Source organism: Puntigrus tetrazona, chromosome 9 (genome assembly GCF_018831695.1).
Source record: "Puntigrus tetrazona isolate hp1 chromosome 9, ASM1883169v1, whole genome shotgun sequence".
Taxonomy (NCBI): Eukaryota; Metazoa; Chordata; class Actinopteri; order Cypriniformes; family Cyprinidae; genus Puntigrus; species Puntigrus tetrazona.
In genome coordinates, this window is record NC_056707.1 from 8,249,204 (window position 1) to 8,271,015 (window position 21,812).

Consider the following 21,812-nt stretch of genomic DNA (forward strand, 5'->3'; position numbering starts at 1 on the left):
GGATGTGATTAATCATTTGACAGCGATACGATAAAATAATATTAATAATATTAAAAATACTGACTGATTAACTAGAAACTATTACTAACCCCAAACCTTTGAACGGTAGTGCATAATTGAGATGGTCTATCCTATTTAAGCCACCCGAAGCTGCAAAGTGAATATGCTGACACTCACACCGCTGTGCTAAACGAGACTCAGGTCGACTGTGCCTCACGGGTGCAGAGTGCACACAAAAGACATGTCTGTGGTGGTTTCATGGGTTTGTGTTTGCACAAAGCAAGTGTTTCTCAGGTGATTCATGCTGGTGGTTTGCAAAACACACGCGTCTATGCAAGTAGGTATCTGATGTCAGAAAGACTGAAGTGGAGTGGAGTGGCTGATTGACGGGAGGCGTGTTGGCATAAGATGTTGGAATAACGCGTTTCAAAACTAAGTAATAACATCTTGTGTACAACCGGTGCAACTCACCTGAGTGGATTTGTCTCTCATGCAAGGGGCACAAGGGGCGTGGTTGGCATCCCGGGGCCAGTGTCCAGACAGGTAAGGGGCCGTGAGCGCATCCAAAGAAGAGGTGCGACGAATGCTACCGTTATTGCTGGTGGTATACCAAGACCCTGCCACAGGAAGCCTATGCTTGTCTGCAAGACAGCCAGAAAGCACAGAGGAGATAAAGAGGGGAAGGAAGGATGGGGAGGAGAGACAGTGGTCGAATGAAAGTATATGAACGAGACGTGTGGGGGAGAAAAAACAGATGGGAGGGAAACAGAAAAAGAACATTCGTTAGAGGCTGCATGTTATGAAGACAATACTCCATCACAGTAAGCGCTCAGAGACGCTCCTCAAGTGTGTGTGTGTGAGAGATTACACCAGCTCGAGTGGAAATGTCCAATGAACTGGTGGTGATGAATACTAAAACCCAGCAGATTGAGACAGAATTAGTCTGGTGTCCAGTAGCTCTTTTAATAAAACTAAAGCTGATTAACTGCTCGACTGGCGTGGAGGAAGCGGCCCGCGTGTCTTGACCTACATTTAGCATGTCTCTACGAGTAATTGCCCCCTTCACTATTCTCTCGGCTCTCTTTTTGTCTCATGCGTTCTTTCTAGCACAAAATCAACGGCTGTCTCTCTCTTGTCGGTCTTTGAAAGACTACTTTTATGTAAATTCACATTAGTGTAAATACAGCGCAGACGTACAGTAAAAAAGAGCAGCAGCTTGCTGCTTTTGTACGGTTTATAGAGATGACGTCTGTGAGGGATTTTACACAGGAAGTTCAGCTTATGCGCTTTTCAAAACAGTTTTTTAAGAAAGTCCCATTCTCTTTTGCCGCAGAGGTGACATCAGCCTGTGTGTGTTATATCCAGGGAAGCAAATCAGAAGGGAACAATTAAATTTGTTTGCCTCCAACAATCCAGTGGGAATGTGAACGCTCGTCTCAGTAATAAAACAACTACTGCTCTTCAGTGTTGAGTGGATCTGCTGTTATTTTAAAACAAAACAACAGAAAACTTACACAAGGCAGAACAGGGATCTTGCATTACGTTTTTCAATATAGTGCTCTCTTGACTTTTTGTGTGTACTGTACACGTTGAGGAGGAACCTGTAAGAAATTCTGGAGGAAGTCATGCGACAAAGACAGAGAAATTGGCTACAAAGCTGCAATCTCCACATGGTATGCTTACACTCACTAGGAAAATAAGTGCATCTGTGAGGCCCTGAAACAGAGCAATGCAATGTGAACGGAAAAGCTTCTAGCCAACTCGAGCTCAATTCAATAGATTAGCGAGGTCTGAAACAACAAATTAACATGAGTATAAATACTAAAATTAACAATAGATATTGATATTTTATGACTAATAATTATTTACAAATTATTTTTATGCTAAAGTATCAGATATATTAAACTGATTAAATTACGGTTTTACTTACGCTTTTGAAAACTGGTAACTAAATACTCTAAGATGCTTTAAGGTACAAACATACTAATATTAATAAAATGAATAATAATAATGCTGATTTGGCACTGAAATCAGTTGTACAGCTTAACGTTTTTGTGGAAACAGTGATACATTTTTATGGATTCTTCAAATATAAAAAGTTCAAAAGGACATTTTTTAAAATAGAAATATTCTGTTACATTACAAAAGTAGAGATACTGCCACTTTTAATCAAATTTAATGCATCTTTTTTATTTAAAATACATATAGCAAGTTGTAAAGATTGGGCAAAATAACAATACTTTTGGTTAGTCTTGGTTAGTAACACTTCAGGTTGACTGGCATAGATATCAAACCGCTTTGAGAACGAAGGTTTCACAGTAATGCAGGAATGCATGGCAAGTATGTACAACAGGACCACATGCTTGCAATGCATTCCCCAAATATTCACATCTGTGTTTGCGTTCTTACATATTGTTTGTTTCTGGCCTAACAGTGCACCGACTTTCTCATTACACCTAAATGACTGACAAAGCTTTCAGTGTGTGTGTGTGTGTGTGTGTGTGTGTGTGTGTGTGTGTGTGAATCCTACATAATTGCATACACATACATGCATGCAATTATATACAATAAATGCATTATCTCATCTCTGATAGGCTCATATGAGAGATGTTATGATGCACTATTGAGCAGTGAATTCTCTTATCGTCCCTGTCTATGCACAGTAAGTTCTTGTGTTGTGTCTATCCTGCACCTAACTCAGCAGATCTGGCACACACGCTGATAATGCACACAGTGGCCCATGAGCCTCGTCCTTGGCAAGCCTGTGCTCTTGACTTTTGTCTCCTAAAATGAGTGAATCTGACTAGACCATAACAATAATAACTTCACACCAATTCATCAACAATACCATGAATACGCCTACAGTTCAGTCAGCACAGATCCAGATAACCATCTTCTCAGAAATGTCTGAACCCGCAGGATTATGATATACTCATTGTAGCTCTAAATGGACAAACCCAAGCAGAAGGAGAGGCCTGCAGCTGAAGTAAAAGGGTATAATAGTGACCTGAATCCTAATGGTGTTCTTTGTGAGGACAGAGATCAGCCTGGTCTCGTCCCGGCCTGCCTATACCACCCCTCTCTGAAAAGACCGGGGGTGTGCCCTGTTAAACCCCCAGCCAAGAGCAAAAGAACAACGTCCTCGTGGAGATCTTCAAAAGCTTTTGAGGCACACACCGGCATATGTCAGCTTCACTCTTATGAGCAATGGTGTTGTTTAATCCTGAGAACAATGAACTGAAACGTTGAGGAATACACTCAAAGAAAAACACCTGGATACTATAAAAAGGACACTGACTAGTTTGTCAGAAGTCAACAATAGCTGAAAGACAAACCTCTTTCTGAGAAGTTCCTCTAACGATGTCATGCCCATTGCTTCATGATATGTTTTTTTAAACAACCTGCACCGTCAATGAGCATTACATTTGCATTATAGGCTCATTATCCTACTCCCCCAGAGTTATACTGTTTGACTTGAGTTATACCGTTTTTGAATCCATTCAGCCGATCCAAAATTCAAAATTGACCACAGAGTTTCAATATTTTTCCTATTTAAAAGTGACTCTTCTGTAGTTTTATCCTCTACTAAGACCGGTGGAAATTGAAAAGTTTTCTAGGCCGATATGATTAGGAACTATACTCACATTCTGGCGTAATAATCAAGGAAGTTGGCAAAAAGTGGCGTGTTCCTTTAATAGCCATGAGACATTGTAATTCCACACTACATTTAAATGTACATTTTGATCACCCTTTTCCATTATCATACTATCGTTAAAGGATTAGTCCATGCAAAAATTACAATTCTGTGATTAATTACTCACCATCTCGTCATTCCAAGAAGACTTTCATTCTTCTTTTAAACAAAAATCAAGATATTATTGATGAAATTCAGGAGGTTTCTGACCCTACAAAAGACAGCAACACAACTGACATGTTCAAGGCCTAGAAAAGTAGTAATGACATTGTTAAAATAGTCCAAGTGACATCAGTGGTTCCACCGTTATTTTATGAAGCTACAAGAATTGATTTTTCTGTGCAAATAAAACAAAAATGACTTGATTCAACAATTAATCTCTTCAGGAATAGTATCAGTGGAACTGTCATGAATGTGTCAAAAACTGAAAGAGAAGAAATTGAGGAGTATTCTTTGTGCACAAAAAGTATTTCCATTGCTTCAAAAAATGACAGTTAAAACACTGATGTCCCAAGGACTACTTTAACAATGTCCTTAATACCTTTCTAGGCCTTATATGGTAGTTTCGCTGCTGTTTATAGAGGGTCAGAAAGATCTCTGCTATCATCAAAAATACCTTAATTTGCGTTTTCTCTCTTTAATACAGCTGAGAGATTTCTGTCCCTCCATACAAAGTCCAAAAATTTGACACTTAGAAAGCAATGACGCTTAAAATTTTACAATGTCTTCATGAACTTTTTGGAGAAATGGACATAGAAATGGAGAGAAAATCTCTCTGGGTTTAATTTAAAAAATCTTGTCCTACAAAAAAGAACAAACATCTTGTGTTTGAAACAACATGAGGGTGAGTAAATGAACAATTTGTAACACTTGTAATAACTGTAACAACTAGCAAATTTAATACTATTTTTTATACGGTACACTGTAATATCTAAAAATACGTACTGATTTTTATTTTTTTATTTAGACAAAATAATATATAACTTTAATATCGTCCATTTATCTTGGCCATTACATGTAAATTATTACTGTATAACTGGTATCAGCCAGAATTTTAATATCCCTTGTCCTAAGTGAAAATTCCCTTAAAAGCATCTAATTAGGGTCGGGTCAACCCGCAGCATGTCAAAGTCTGATTAATTTGTCAAGTTATTCTATCGAACTTGACTAGTTACTAGCAGTTTTGCACGTGGCTAAACAAGATCTGATTTTCTCCATCTCTTTCCTGCCCCTCTCGTGTGCTCCGGCTTTTCATGGGATCTTAGGCGAGTCTGGTGATCTGGAAAATTACTGGACATACCAGAGCGGAGTGTTTTCAGTAGGATACAGTGAAAAGGGGAGGCATGGCTCAGGAGACTAAAAACAGTAATCACAAGGGCATTCCAACAGGCATATGAGTCTCTGAACCAAAGTGAAATGTGGACCCAAGATCAATTTCTCTCTTGTTCAGACAGATCATGTCATTATTGGACTAACACAGAAACACAACCAAGGCATACACATGACCTCAGAATCTGTTTGAGGAGGCTCCAAGAGTATCATGGGTAATTTACTAAAACAATGAGGGCTGGGTCTTGGCCAAGACACAAAGAACGACACTCCCAACCCAACAACCACTACCTTTCCCTCTTTGTGTCTTTTTTGGGGCCGATAACCTCATGATCAGTGGCTGCTTACAATTCAACCAGTAATTACTTTACAATATATAGGCCGCTTGTCACAAAAATCCTTGCGTGTCAGACACGATTTGTGAGCGCGCCCTAAAAAAGCAGTGGATTCTTGGCCCGACTGACTCGACCTATGCAAGTAAAATAGGAAAATGTGTGTAAATGTGCTCCCTTAAACCTCCTTTGCGGGGAAATTGTATTTTTTCTGAAAATATGCGGTACCGGTCATGAAGCCAGTTCAAACGGTTATAGTAACCGAAACGCAGCGCAACACTTGCTGGCAAACCGGTCGCAAAATAAACCTTTGAAAGTCAAAGGGCCAAACCAGTGACTGGCCACCAAACATTTGCATTCTTACCAGTCAGCAACAGAGAAAAGCCTCCGAAGCGGCCACCTCAAACCGCTGCGGATAGGCCGGCCCTCTCTCACCACGGCTCCCCCACAAGCTATTTTATGAATGAGACATTTGAAATGCTCTGCAAACAACAGAGATTCCCGTTACCCGATACAATGCTTAGCATATCGCTGGTGCATTAGCGAGAATTCAAAGAGCATGATTCATTCAAGCTGTGCAAAGTGTAAAGTCAAACATTTGAAGACACCCATTCATTATTAGCTCTTCCACACGTTTCAATGATATAGTCATTAAAACTGTGAAATGTACAACTGGGAATTAAATAAAACCTTTTAGCATTCAGCTTATTCAATGAAGAGACCATTTACCTGCATACACCAGCTACATGAGTTGCATCCTGGGATGCTTTGTGAAGTTTCTATGCATGCTGTACACGTACTGGCTTCTTTGGCTTCATTATCCGCTCTAACTCATCCATTTAATGCTGCGTCACTGACTCCCTTTATATTAGTCAAAAAATTAACCTTCAGTTCATAAGAAACATATTTAGCTGACTGGGCGATACATGGGCCCATAATGTTTGTTAACGGCCTCCTAAAATTAATATACAGTACTATGTTCACCATTTATCATGTGCGACCAATATGAGCATTATATTGTCCAGGACTCCCTAGAAGAAGCGATTTTGCATCTCAATGGGACTATCCTGGTAAAGTAAAGGATAAATCAAATAAAAATATAAAAAAAGGGGTTCTCAAACAAGGGCCTTACAAAACTTCAAAGAGATGCTACAGGTCAAGTTAAACAATTCTGTTTTGGTATTTCATTTTGTACATTTTAAAATTTTAATTTAAATTTTAATTTAATTTAAATTTAATTTTAATGCATAAAGATTTAATCACAAATGATGAAATATTGTTTATATTTCATTGTTAATTTATGATATAGTTCTGAATATTAATGAGATTGATTATATTTTTTTTCAAGGATTAAAAAAAACATTTTAACGTATAAAAATGAAACAAATTATGAAGGATTACTTAAAGTGACTGTCCTTATACTTTTGTATAAAAACAGTGTAACTAAATTCAACTGTTCAAGAAATAATTAGAAAAGTAATTGTGGCCAATTAATTTCCAATTTGTGTTAAAGTAGTTTAAAAAAATAAGCAGGTTAGGCATAATTAAAGTTCTAAATCCTTTTGACATAAGACATGTTTTAATGCAATTAGTTGTTATGCATCAGCTTCCATTGCATCTTAAATGACAGTGACATTATTTATCTAACAACCCCGTCAACGGGTGAACTATGATAAAACTTTTAGAAAGAGGATGTAACCCCCACAAAACCGCATGGACTGTGTGTTTACAAGTTGCCACAGTGATTTCAAACAAACATCAGGCCCGTAAGTTCAGGCCTCGCATAAAAGCAATGCTTTAGACTGTAGGTTTACCTGTGCAGACAGGTGAGCTGGGACTGAGCCTCTCCGGAGACAGTCTGTCGTGCTCGGGGGTCTGGAGGGGCTTGGCCCTGTGAGCGCACGAGGATGAAGACGGAGAGGCTGATAAATTAGAGGTAAGGGCAGACGCGTCCGAGCTGCAGCTGACCTGCTGGGAGGGAGAGCAGCACGGGGGGCTCAGGTGCGCACCTGACGAGGATGGCACAGGTGTCTGCGCGTGGGGCGCTCTGGGGCTCGGCGCGTGCACGGCGATAACGGGACTAGTTCTCGATGAGGATGAGGATGGTGAAGAAGAGGAAGAAGGCGACGATGAGGAGGGAGCGGAGGAAACGGCGATGAACTGCGCGCACGTCGCGGAGGAAGTGGACGTGGCTGCAGAAACGTTCGAGGCACTGGAGGAGAGGGATCGCGTGGGGCTCCGGCTGTGGGTTCCGCCGCTGTGGCATTTACCGTTACCGGCGGAGGAGAGGGCCGTCCGTGACTGTAGAGGGAGCTGTGTCTGCGTTTTCAGCTGGAAGGGAACCGTGGCTTTCATGGGCAGCAGGCGACCCAGTAAACTCACTCCAGCGGCGCTGATCCCCGGGGATCCGCTCGGGCTTCCCGCGGTCGCTCCGCCGCAGTTAGACGTCGGGGATCCGTTTTTGCGAACCCTTTGAGACATTTTGTTCGCCGGGAAATGACACGCAACTCGACATAAACACTCTAGACGTACGTTTAAGGCTGTCTGAGGTGGCGAATGCTCTTTGGTGCCCGTGTCACTCCATGGAAAGTCTGTTTTCTGCTCTCTGACCGGCGCGGCCGAGCCGTTTGGCGAGCTCGAGTAAACTGAGACAAATCAGAGCCACGCACCGTCAACTCGATCCGGAGCTCTGCCTCCTCCGTTCTGATTGGCTGCTCGCTCGGCCCTCTCAACTTCTGATTGGCCGGAAAGTGGATTCTTTGATTCGGCGAGGTAACGCACGCAGTTATACGAGGAAAAGTTTCGCAAAGAACACGATCGTTATGATTTACACAGAAGATTTACAGAATTTCTTTACCGTGTGCGGTCATATTTACAACTTATATGTTTGGTACGATCAGTGTTTAAAAATACACTATATTCAGTTTTCTGTCTCGTAACTCACAGGCAGTGGTTACATCTGTGCAAGAGGTATGATAAAGAGAGATTAAATGATCGCACCAGTTTCCCACAACGTGTTCATTGTGAAGAGAAGTTGTGAAAAGGTTTGTTTGCATGTGTCCATTCAGCTTTTCTTTTCTTTTTTTGAAAAGGTTCGTTTCTTTAAGACGAGTAAGTCACTAATACGATACGTATATGATAATATAATGCTTTGTGTATGTGTGTGCATTAAATACACAAGATCACTAAATGATTTGCAGTGTTGCTCGAATGGAAACTGCAGTGTGGGAACTCGTGCTTTTTTTGGTCATGATATTGTGGCTGCTTTTACCACCCTCATGTGGACACTTAAAAAATTAAACTTCATCGTAAGTAGTTTATAAACGAAGTTTTAGATTAACTACCAGTGAAGAAAACACACAAATAACAACATCAACTCAAGAGTTTTCATTAATATAATCTTTAATCAACTGAGTAATGCAGGGTTGTACAGCAAGCTTTATTTTCTAAATGGCATTTTAAAACATTTTCTGAATAGACTAAAAGCATGAGTTATCATTTGTTCTTTTTCTCAAAGTGCTTACTTTACAAGCTGTAATAGAAAACATGTCAGTGGCTTTTTTTTTTTGAACATCCATCTACGCAGGGGGCCAAATGAAGACTTCAGCTTCGAAATGAACTCGAAAGTAAAAAGGAAAACAGCAGCTTGTCAACACAGACCCTTCATTCATTCGCTCATACGCGCCCCAAAATACAGCGGATACTCAAAAGTTCGTGTTGTAGGGGACACATCGATAGCCATTTGTCATTTTTGTAATGAGTTCCAATCGATGTAGGTTACAGTAACTGATCAATTGTTTTACTCAAGAGTACAGCATGGTTTAGTTAAAACATTCCTGCAACTTGACTGAATTAAAAAAGTCTGACTTCTCAAGGCCTGCTTCAAGAATAAACAAGGCATGTAGTATCTGTAAATGATTCAGTATTCAACTGTGTGCTGTAAAACTGGACAAAGGCTCTGGTGTAAACATCTTGCATTATTAACATGTAGCAGATGGACAGTCCTCCTGAAAAAACTACACTTCCAATGACTCAGCTTCTTCAACGTTTCAGCTTCAACGCTTTGGCCTAAATCACAAACGTTTGCTCGTTTCAGCCAAATTAGCACTGGAGGTTTGTTTTGCCTTTCATTAGGCTATTATTCCTCGTTTGGTTTCACAATCTTCTCCAGCATTCACACTGGCGTATCTAGCTGAGAACAGTCTGACGTTACTGTGTTTATCTTCAGGTCAGTCTCACAGTGATTTAGCGTTGTTCTTGGTCCCAAAGCAACAGATGAAGAGTCTGCATGTGTGCATACAAATGCACCGTACATATTTACACCACAGAGGTTAGCCTATATTACAAACATATACAAAGTCAGACTGAAGCGCCGATTGGTTCAGAAAAGAGGGCGTGAGAAACTAAACTGCACCGTATTGTCTTGTTTTCCAACAGAAAAAGCCAGTGGAAGGGAAAAATCAGATGACTTTTTTTAAAGTTCCCCGCTCTGGAATGGACAGAGTCCAAAGTCAATGCAGGCTTGAGCCAAATCATGGTTAATCCCAGCACTCATTATGGAAAACGCATACGAGCACAATAAGTGCTCTCTGATCAAATGTGCGCTATCTTCGTTTTTCCTGCAATTTCCAGCAAAGCAGGGCCTTGCTATATGAGGGAATTTTCCTCATCACTATGTAATTATTTGGATGGCCCGTGTCCATAGTTTTCCACAAAAGGCAGCAGTTGTAGGATAAAAAAAACGAGGCCCAGGTTACGGCTGGTAAAAACATCAACTGCTCTCAAAGTGTAGACGACTTCAAAACGAGGATACGGCACTTAAACGCGACTATGAACGTTTCCAGTGGCACTTTAAAAAAAAGTGCCAATCCTTCCTCGATGGTACAAATTTGATGGGGTAAACTACATGCATTTCTGATGTATTCGATCAAAAGTGTCACTGAGATAAGATACATTTACATGATTATAAACAACTTGCCGATTTGATTTCATGAGAATAATAAACCCAGAGTGCAAAAATGGCCCTGGGTACTACATAAATTAAGCATTTAAAAAAATAAAGAGGAAAAAAATAACTTCTGAAACAGCTAAAATGGATAAAGTCATGATTTCTTATTATACACTATCATGTCAGCTTATTTTAACAGAGGCTAAAACTGAACTAAAGTAGCTGTGAGCTTCAGTCTGTACATACTGTATATATCGTTTTCACGGCGTATGTGTGTGTGTGTGTGTGTGTTTGCTTTCTGAAGCACACGGAGTGACATCCACCGTCCTGGCAGAGATGGGACGTGGAACGCTTTTCAGCTGTGATCCGAGGAGCTCGGTAAAGCAGAAGTAAACCCATACATACACATTTACATACACTCTCACAGAGGTAAAACTGCACTGAGCGTGTGCAGAGAGGGACTTGATCATTCAGTGTCTTCAGAAAGCACGATTTCCAGCAAACAATCCAGGTTGACGCCTGACTTGTAGTGTAACAGAAAAAAAAAAACGACTGTCCTCGTTGAAGCTCGGGAGAAGTCATCCGTTATAAACTTCTGGCAATTAAAGCAAACACCCCAATACTTTCTGATTACTTCCCTTTTCGAGAGTGATGGGATTGGTGAAAAGGTGTTGGATTGTCATTTGTACGATGTTTGCAGTCGGGGCGGCCGAATGGACACAGGACTGCCACTGCTAAGTGCAGCGCTTCAAGACGAGAAATAAACAAACGCGGCGTAAAACACATAGCAAAATGAAATTGTCTTATGGAGCACCTCAAAGCTAAAGTCTATTGCACATTTTAAAATATTATACAAAAAAAACTGAGTACACAGATACGTACAACAAATATAAAACATATGTACTGTGGGTTAAACGGTATTAGAGTTGCAGTCAACCCCGTCTTAAAGACCACTGATTTATCTTTTCTTTAGATGGACAAGATTTGAATTTCGTCTAATTTACTATGATTGTTAAATCAACACATTGTCATTTACGTTTTTCACTTTTAAGACCAGTCTTGAACATGGTCATGGAGGATTTGCGATTAAGATTGCTTACAAAAAAAAAAAAGTGCAACGAATGAAAGAACAACAATTGAAACAATTAAAAAAAAACAAAACGACAAAAACAAATGGAAGCATTTTATGCCAATGTTGCTGCATAGCTGGGTTCGGTTTAAAGCGATTTCTTCAAAACAAGTTGGATAAGTCCGACAAAATTAAGTGCTTGCCAAATTACGTCCCTTCAAGAGTCTGCTTTCCAAAAACGTTTTTTCAGTATATATATATATATATATATATATATATATATATATATTTCTTTTTCGGTCATCAGCTGGATCAGTTTTTGGAGCACGATAGCATCGACGAACCCCTCTCCTGCGTTCAAAGTCTGATCTGGGCTCGTCCTCGGAGTTCACAGGCAGGTCATATCTGGCGGGTCGGAGGTCAGAGTGGCGGTGGCCGTTCCACCGCTGACCAGGAACACAGCGATGCTGGATTTCGAATGGCCAGAACCTGGGTGAGCGCCCCCGGTCGCCGCCGTCCCCGTCTGCTGGCTGTGCCCATTGTTATTCACCTCTCCGTCCAGCGTTTCTGTAGAGACGACCCACGTAGAAGGACGCCACCTTTTCAACGAATAAGGTGTCTTCACGCGCTTCTTAATCTTCTCGGCCGATCCGGCTTTTTCCTCTTGTGACACGACCTCATCTAAAACAGAAAAGGAGGTCACGTTTTAACAAACATCCTTGATACGACAATGAAAAACAGTTGTGTGTGTTGCAATGTGTCTGTTGGGAACACTAGCAGAGCTGCTCCAAACATCCCGCCCAGAGAAGCACAAGAGAGTAGTATTTCAGCACACTCAAATTTGCGGTTGACCTTTCCCACACTAACTCTCTCAGTGTGCGCTCCAGTCTGAATCACCGGGTTCGAGCGGTTCATGTCAAGTCCGCGTGCGCAACGTAAACACGTGTTCAGCGGGACTGGTTTTTTCACCTTCCTGTTTAGCGTCTACTCCAGCGGTAACAGCGACAGAAGCGCCATCGCACTCGCATCTGTCTGTTAGCATCACTCTTTATCGCCGCTGCCAACTGAGGCCAGACGTTTTCTGGATTCTTATCAATCCAGTGGAATTTCCTTCCTTCTCAACATCTAAACACTCCGCCACAAAAGAGCAGGAGAGTGGGAGAGAAAGTACGACTAGCCACTCATCCTTGTTTCTAAGAAACGTTTAGCTTTTGAGGAGGTGTGCTCTTGATTATCTGGGCAAAGCAGGATGTAGTGAGCTCAGATGGGAAAACGGCCTGGCGTCCTTTTTTGGGTGGTTATTGTTTGCAGCCAGGCTGACACGCACACCGGCTCCTCCACCCTGCTCCTGGGGACGCTGTTCATCAGGGATGTCTGAGACGGTCTCCAAACTCATTACAACACTGCTGGGCTGGCATAAAAATACTAATGGTGATTTATTTAGTTAAGACATCACTGGAAATTAGGGGTGTCCAAATTTTTCGTTATGCGGACGTGGACGATTCTGCATCACTAATCAAATAGACCCTAATCGATTATAGCCCATGACATCATTCACATACACAAGTTTTAAAAAGTACTCTATTTTAAAATCGGAGCTTGTTTTTTCCCCCACATATAGCACGTGAGTGCGCTGGAGACAAATATTGCTTGACTTCCACTTGCTCTCATTTTAGTCTTTCACGTGCTTTTCATTGTATTTCATGTATTCGATGCACAAAACTCACGTACTGTCAGACTTTCACGTGCACTTTGTCTTTGTCCTAAAGCTCATGGAGCAGTAAATTTTTTTCCTTAAATTTACACGAATAACAGGATTATATAAATTACAGAATTTTTAAAAGATGCATTCAACTGTCCAAAGGAAACAAAGACATTTTAAAAAAGCATTTAACTGTTCATCAACATTATTAATAAAAAAACTTATAATATAAGTATTATAATATTTCAAAATATTAGTGTTTTTAATGCATATTTGATCAAATTTATGTTTGGGTCAGAAGATTTTCTAAGGCCCAGTAAGGCTACACTACCTGTTTGAATATAATTTAAAAAGTATTCCTGTGATGTCAAAGCTGAATTTTTAGCATTATTACTCCAGTCTCTAGTGTCACATGATCCTTCAGAAATCATTCTAATGTGCCCATTTAGAGCTAAAGCACATAAGCAGCATGGGTACATTTGTAGCAATAGCCAAAAATACATTGTATTAGTAAAAATTATATATTTTCTTTTATGCCAAAAATCTATAGGATATTAAGTAAGGATCATGTTCCATGAAGATATTTTGTAAATTTCTTACTGTAAATATACCCAAACCAAACCTGATGGCTTCAGAAGAGATCTTACCCAGAAGAGAAGAATCCTGTGAAGTTGTTGACAGGTCCAGTGAGTTGGGCCTCTCAGGTCTCCTGGGCTTATGCTGTCTCAGAGGAACCTCTGAATCATCCTTTCCATCCAGCGCCCCTGGAGGGCAGGTAAGTGTCTCCATCTGGGCATCTACAGGAGCTAAGGTGCGAATGGTGGCGGTTGTGTGGATGTTGCTGTTGTTGTTATTGGAGTTGGTGCGTCCAGAGTGGTCGCGCGCCGCTGGCTGCTCTCTCCTCAACAGAGGCTCGTGTTCATCAGGACTGGAGTTGATGTTGATGTTGAGGCGGCTGTCTTCTCCGCTTAGCTGGCTCTGGAGCAGAGGTGCGCCTCCGTCACCCTGCGGCCCGGCTGGGTTGGTGTTCCCAAACGCATCAGAGGAGCCGGCGCCACTGCCTCCACCATATCCATTAACAACCACCACTCCAACGCCGCTACGGACACTGGGCCCGTTGTTAGTAACGGTGACCAAGTGCGGCTCGACGCTCACTACAGTGTTCATCTTGGCTACGCCCGTCTCCACCTGCTTCAGGTTGGACTTGTGCTTGCCAAACTTCAACCGTGACGTCGAAGACTCCCTGCCAGAATTTTTGGTGTTGAGGGGCAAGCTGGTGGGCCGCTTGGGGAGATTCTGCTGTTTGGGAAGAGGGAACATGGCTGTAGGAGTGTCGCCCATTCCACTGCCTCCCACCCCGAAATCGGCCTGGCTGCCGGTTCCTGATCCTCCGGTCACTTCTGCGGCGAGTTTGATCAGCGGGTACAAGAGGCTAGAGCTGCCTGAGCTGAGCGGGTCAGGAGCGCTGAACTGCTTCTGCGAATGCTCCATTAGGTTTTCATCAGAGCTTTCTTTCAGGTTCTTGTCCACCTCTTTGGGGTCCAGTTTGGTGGTCTCCAGGTCCTCTTCTGTGAGCTGAAGGCACACCGGTACGCTTCCCCCGGCGCCGGCCTCCTCTGAGTGGCCCGACTCAGAGATGGTGGTCATGATGGTGCTGGGTGTGAGGCCTGTTGTAGTGGTTGTGGCGGACAGACTCGTGCCGCTGGTCTCTGGACTGGGCAGCCGAGCTTGGGCCTGAGCCTGCTGTCTCTCGTAGTTGATGGAGTTTCTGTTCTTCTCTCCCGTCACCGGCACGCCTCCGCTGATGCCGCTCACGCCCACAGAGGACGTGCCAGATGTGGAGACGTCGCCTGGGAGATTCTTCACCATGCCCTCATGATCCTCGATGTAAGAGGATGAAGAGTAATCTGGATAAGAGCCCATCTTTGGAGCCCTGCGACTGTGGGTGAGATTCCTGCAAGAACAGAGAGAGAACAGGGGTCAAAACGGAGAGCAGATGGTCCATTTAATTAAAGGTGCTGTAAATAACAGTTAATGTACAGGTCATTATCACAAAATAAATTCTGACAGGGTGATCAAGAGCCCATCACGAATGACCCTGAGGGGGTTTATTATGTTATATTTGCTAGTTGGCAGCATGTTATGCCACTTATTACATGGCTATTAACAAAATGATGCGTAATAAAATTTGTTTATACAATTTTCTTTTATTATTTAATATTATACTATATTTTTTAAGAACAATATAATATAATAATTTTTAATGTTATCATTTATTATATTATTTAGTTTTAAAAAAAGACTGTCCGACAGTAAATTACTCCACTTATTATACCTATCTACATTATGGATGAATTATAATGTATTATTTATAAAAAATATAAATACACATGCACACACTTTAAATAATTTTTTCGACTTTACACATATTAGTTTAAGGATTTTGCTTTGAGTAATATATTATATTTCATTGCACCTAATTCTGTAAAATATGTTCTTTCTTTTCTCAGCCCCATTACATTATTTAGAAAAGGCAGAGAGCATGGCAAAAAAAATATTTAATGAAAAAAAGCCCAGTCAAGAACAATTAAGTGTGTAATAAGCACAAGTCCCCCTCTTTTATTCATGAGCCAGTCAGGAGTAGCTGTGAGAGTGTGTGAGGTGAAGAAGAAGCACCTCTCGTTCTGCAGCGCTGTGCTCATGGGATTGATAGTGGGGCTGACGGGTTTGTTTCTTTCCCAGATCAGCAGCAGTTCTGCCATACGCTCTTCTGCACACTGCGCTGTCAGACGAGCCTCTGCATCCTGATCCCAGCAATCCTCCATAGTCTCCTTCAGAGAGCGCACAGCCTGGGAGAGGGGAGCGAATGCATCAAGAATACCATTTTGATCTTGTTTGAATCACTTGAGATTCTGTTATAAACACGCTGTACTGAAAAGACCAGCATATAATGTGTGCTGATGTGCTGGTGTCTCCAACAGGATGGTTAAACTAGCCTAATCAGTAAATTGACCATGTTCACCAAATAAAACTAACAGCTTAGTTAGCCAGTATTAACCGGCTTATGTCTTATGTGAGAAGTCTTTATCCACTGCTATAAGAATTGGATAACAGAACAACAAAACAAACTGTATTAACTGAAGTGAATGAAGAGCTGGGAAAGAGCTTTTGCTGATCTTGCAGCAATAATCTGACCACTTCCCTTCACAAGAACAGAACGAGGTCGTCTCAGTGACTCACCAGGCTGTTCTCCTTCCAGGCTTCTGGGAACTTGGGTCTCTGTTTCTCTCTGGACACCAGCACCTGCATGTCCTCAAAGGAGGGGTGGTTCCCTGCCTCGGCCTGGAAGGCCATCTGGTAATCTGGCACTGCCTCCCCTTCAAAAAAAAAACAAAGGAAAGTCAGTCAGCAGAGACCTCCATACGCCTGCACTCACCACAATTAACTGAGAAATACTCAACGAGATGAGGTGCACTCATATTTCATGAACATAATGAGCAGGATATAACAGTCTTTGTTGTAGCCTTGTGGTTATGGACCTAAGGGGTACAGCCTAGGGATGGGTCAAGGTGCTCAACAACATACCCACCAACCAGATGGCAAATGTTCTTTTGACAGGATGAAGAAATAAATTCTCTGAGAGGATGCTGTTACGCTCTCTACAGACGTTTCACCTCTAAATTCAGCCCAAACTACAAAGTATCTGTGCAACCATCATCAAAGCACCGCTTTAGCTTAAAAAAAAAAACAAACCAAAAAAAATCCTCTTTCAATGAAAAATATCCAGACAATTACAGTCTGTCTTCCTGCTGTGAGCAATGTTCCCACTAGTATGCATAATCCATAAGCTTCTGTGTGAGAAGAATGATCATTTTATGCTATAAAAGGTTATATTTTACGTCTTTCATGTAATAAAAAGGTAGAGGCGCTTTGTTTTGGGAGATTCTTGTCTCCTTGTTGTGCATATAAGTCAACGATTTTGTCTTAACCTAGTTTTAACACCACTGAAACTAGCTGACGTTACATCCTACAGCTGGTTCTGCTTAGCCAGCAGTATACGTGCATCCTTGCTGTTGTTTGTGCAGAGCTGTGAGCCTCACCTGGAAAAAGGTCAGTGCATCTCATGAAGGTCTCCCAGTAGATGAGGCCGATGGCGTACATGTCCACCTGTTTCAAAGCCGACTCGCAGTCCCTGAGGTTCACCGCTCCCTCCAGCACTTCTGGCGCCATGTAGCGGATCGTGCCCACCTACAGACAGCAGAGCAGTACAGGTGTGAGGGGAAACCTGCTCTTGCGGTGGGTCTGGATCAGCAATTCTGGACCATAACTGGGTCATGTGCACTACCAAAAATATACTGTTATAGTATTCCAGGCAAGCAAGTGCTTATGGGCGGACCTCACTGATGGCTGCGTTTTCCTCTTCACCAGGCCGTACGAGACGATTTCCCGTCAGCTTCATGGACAGGCCAAAGTCACTGATCACACACGTGCCATCGTTCTTCACCAGAACGTTACGGCTGTTTAAATCCCGGTGTGAAATGGCAGGTTTATACAAATCTGCAACAAAAAGATCATGTTAAAAGAGTTTTAGTAACTGTGGAGTCCCAGACAGTTAACCTCAAGACTAGATGTTGAAAATTCAGCTTTGCCATCACAGAAATAAATAAATTTTTTAAATAGATTCAAATAGAAAGCCATTATTATGAATTCTAATTATATTTCACTGTTTTCCCTGTATTTTTGATCAAAGGCAGCCAAAGATTAAGGTTGGAAAACTTGGGGGTTTTTTTGTAAATTTTTGTAAATTAGTTTCTTAGGGTCACTTATTTTAATGTCAATAAAAATTCTTAATATTAAAAATTAAAGTTATTATTAAATATGAAAAATATTAACACCAAATATTTAAATAGTATTTTATGCATATACGTTGTTAGTGGACAAATCAAAATCAAAATGATTTTAACTGTCCATGTGAGGCCCTGAACCACACAATCAGTCATAAGGGTCAATGAACATCATCTGAAACTGAATATATGAGCTTTCTATTGATGTATGGTTTATAAAAATAGGACAATATTTGTGAGAGTTACAACTATTTGAAAACCTGGAATCTACATATTGAGAAAACCACCTTTAAAGTTGTGTAAATTAAGTCCTTAGCAATGCAAATACTAATCAGTATTAACAAAATATCTTAATGGAACATGATCTTTACTTAATATCCTAATGATTTTTGGCATAAAGGAAAAATCATTTTGACCCATACAATGCTACATATTGCTACAAATATACCCACATTTCTTGTGTCAGGTTTTGTGGTCGCATATCGTATTTGAAAGTCCTGCACAACACAGCCAGCAGATGGCGCTGAGAGAAGCATATGATGTAAATAATAGTTTCAGGATGAATGCCCTCTCTCCCAGTCCTTCCCCCATCCTCCACACATGTGCATGCTTCCTGTTTGGCTCTAAAATTCAGCCAGTAATGAGGGCAGCGGCTGAGCGGTGTAGCTGTACGGTGATCAGCTCTTAATCACAACATTGGCAGAAAGATGGTGCAAGGCTGCTCCGAGATCAGTTCGTAATGAGGGTAAGGTCAGAGACAGCCGAATGGGAAATGAACTCGAGGTCTGATGAGCTGCAGATTGTCTGCAGACCTCTGGCGACGCTCCAGCAGCACCCAGAGAAACATGAGGAGCGCGACGCACAAATTAGCCGAGTGTTATCTCTTTTGCACCGCACGCTGGCCCTTTAAGGGCCAACGGAAGAGCCAAAGACTCAATTAGACCAAAAAAATAAAACACTGATCACTTTGTTTTCATGCTGAATTGAAAACCAGTTTCCATGGAAAACATCTCGGGCAACCGGCATATATCAAACTGTCCATCTTAATCTAATTTTTTAATTTAAGAAGCTTTTTCCGGCTGAGAAGCACTAGAGTCTTTGCGCTCTGCATTCTTAACTACGCGCCGTCGTCGTTCTGTTAAACACAAAGACACATCATAAAAAATGAATAGCGTCTCATTCATCTTACAGAAAACATTCTGTCTGACCCAGATGTGCAGATTAGAGAAGGCAGCTTCTATGTGACACAGCGGAGCAGTCAACTGGCTCTTTGGGTGGATTGGCACAGCTTTTTTTAACCCATGTGGTTAGACACACATTCCTATGGAGGCATAAGGCACTCAAGAACCCTTCGCTGAAGAAACAAGCGGAAGAAAGCGCATACAGAACAACAGAACGTTCACCTTGCTCAAGACTGCATTCAGCCTCTATTTTTCTTCTGCATGGCTTTATTAAAATGCTTGTCATATATCTTATGAACACATCTGCGCCTCCAGGGTATGTTATGATTTATATCTCCCACCAGACTCCTGCTAAATTATATGCCAATCAAACTCAGCTAAGTCTGTTGACACCAAAATGGAAAGATAAGTACTTGCTTCTCATTTGAAGATTTGAAGTCAGACATCAAACGGCTTTTAAGGGAATTCTGAATAGCGATGAATCTGTGATCGTCTTTAAAGTCTCCTAGTGGTCAGACGACTCGTGTTCGTATGTTCAAACTGCAAGCTGGTACGAAACTTAAAAGGTACTTAAAAGGCTCGTGTTAGAGGATTTATTTCTCCCGTGAGGCTTGGCTAATTTCTATGCCCATCACACCTGTGGTGAATCAGCCACCAGTAGCAGAAACAAACTGAATTGCAACGTTCTTAGATTAGCGTATATAATTAAAATGTTAAATGTTGTAAAGTTTGGGGCTAGATTTATATATTTTTTGTTAATGAACGAAGCCTCTTATATGCACTAAGGCTGTATTTATTTCATAAATACAATAAAATTGTTAATTTCATTGCTATTTTAAATTTTTTTCTGGGATGACAAAGCTGAATTTTCATTACTCTAATGTAACTCTAATAGAAATAATTCCAATATGCTGATTTGAAATTTCAATAAATCGCATATTCTTCATTGACTATAGATTCCTAATCCTATCCAATACCTAAATTTGACAGCTACCTTACTATTAATGCACAGCAAATTTTTATTGAAGTTTATTGAAGCAGAATATATAGCTATTGTTTTTGCTAATAATGAGAATTTAACTTTAAAATAAAGCGTGACCATAAAATCCAGTTACATAGAGTACGTTTTTCACTTGATCATGACTCAAATAAACCTCTAAACACAGATATCAACCGCTTTACACCGACAAGGCTTCGAAAGGGCAGCCAAAAATACCTCAAACTGGTGAAAAAAAAATACAGAGCGAGCTAGAATGAAGGATGTGTGTGCAGAGATGCAGAGGTGACCCTCACCTCCTCTGAGCAGCTCGGTGTGAAGGTAGGCCAGTCCTCTCGTCACCGAATGTGCCAGACGACAGCAGCTCACCCAGTCCAGCGTGTGCAGACTCAGGTAACGACACAGAGAGCCCTACGCACAGACACAGTACAGTTAGACTAGCACACACACACACAGAGCCTGTAACTGCTCAAACACACCACTAAAAGGGTCAGGAAAGAACATGGACGTGGTAGTTACTGCTGTAGAAAACAAGAACTGCGCTTTTAACACCGCTGTACGACAACAATCCATCCACATCAATGCCGTTTTTTTCCCCGCACAACTCATCATCGCTTTACATCAGCATTTGAAATCTCTGCAGAGAAGATATGAAGCATATGAAGCTCTTGAATAATGAATTGGAGCTTCAGCAAAGTTGTAATGTAAAGCCGCCTGCAACTAATTACTGCCTCTGGGGTATTTAGGCAACGCAATTAAACGTACCAGCAGCAACAAACAGTGCTGTACATAACATTTTTTTTTCCCCAAACTAAACTACAGAAATAATACTGTAGATTAGATTTAATTGGATCAACAGGAAGCTTTTGTACATACGGTACATGAAGTGCTGTAGAGAGGCGGATGCAATTATGTGTGTTGTAGAAATATCAATAACTGTCATACTGTGAGCCAATTCAAAAGGTGGGGCAAATAGTTGCTTATTAGTTAACTGTCAGTGTGGCATGCTGAGTTTAACATTGAACCGTAATCTCACTAAGGTCACTCGCGAAGCAATGCAACAAAAAAATGAATAAATAAAAATATTTTGCCTGATGTGACATTTGTGAATGAGGTGATTACAGGTTACAGAATTAAATTTTGATTCACTCTTGTTGCATTTAAATATTTCATTTTTTGCACCTGGTTTAGCATTGTAACAATCATAGATGTGTTTGTTGATGAATCCAGCGGTCAATTAAATTAGTCTTGAATACATACGTTGTTGCATTTTTAAATTTTAAGAACCTGGCATACAGTTGTCCTAAACAAAACCCATATATTTAAATGTAAATAAGATGATAAAACAAAAGATTGTATTATGAAACAGACTACAAATGTTTTTATGAATACATACACAGTACACACATATATATTATAAAATTGAGAATAAACAATTACCCTAATAACTGAAAAATGTATTAATGACGCAACCTTACAGTACATTCTGATAAAAGCGACCTGGTTCTGCACGGATAACAAGACAAAAGATTTCTGACCTGTCATCTATCTAGGATGGAGGGATGCAAGAGAAAACTAACAGACTGCAGGACACTCTGGGTAGAGGAATGATTTATCTACCTGTAAGTGTACATCAGAGCCACAAAAGCCAATCGCTTTCCCTCAAGCCCTGCCTGAGTCTCCGTGTTACCATAGCAACAGGGAAAATGATGTTAT

At 41.1% G+C, this 21,812-nt stretch overlaps 2 protein-coding genes across 3 annotated transcripts in view; both read right to left on the reverse strand.

Moving 5' to 3' along the window:
* fam117bb (family with sequence similarity 117 member Bb) overlaps positions 1-8,516 on the reverse strand; it is a 34,019-nt gene extending 25,503 nt beyond the window's left edge. The window contains exons 1-2 of one of the 2 annotated variants that reach the window (XM_043249072.1): positions 7,170-8,516; positions 472-641 (exon numbers count right to left, since the gene is read on the reverse strand). In XM_043249072.1, coding sequence (XP_043105007.1) covers positions 472-641; positions 7,170-7,836 — 837 coding nt within the window. In that variant the 5' untranslated portion in view covers positions 7,837-8,516. The remainder of the gene's footprint in view (positions 1-471; positions 642-7,169) is intronic. The other variant, XM_043249071.1, reaches the window with a different exon arrangement.
* A 223-nt stretch (positions 8,517-8,739) lies between these two features.
* bmpr2b (bone morphogenetic protein receptor, type II b (serine/threonine kinase)) overlaps positions 8,740-21,812 on the reverse strand; it is a 58,452-nt gene continuing 45,379 nt past the window's right edge. Inside the window, exons 7-13 of the mRNA XM_043249067.1 lie at positions 20,393-20,507; positions 17,471-17,631; positions 17,175-17,322; positions 16,315-16,451; positions 15,751-15,923; positions 13,722-15,028; positions 8,740-12,053 (exon numbers count right to left, since the gene is read on the reverse strand). Of these exons, the coding sequence (XP_043105002.1) occupies positions 11,761-12,053; positions 13,722-15,028; positions 15,751-15,923; positions 16,315-16,451; positions 17,175-17,322; positions 17,471-17,631; positions 20,393-20,507 (2,334 nt within the window). The 3' untranslated portion in view covers positions 8,740-11,760. The remainder of the gene's footprint in view (positions 12,054-13,721; positions 15,029-15,750; positions 15,924-16,314; positions 16,452-17,174; positions 17,323-17,470; positions 17,632-20,392; positions 20,508-21,812) is intronic.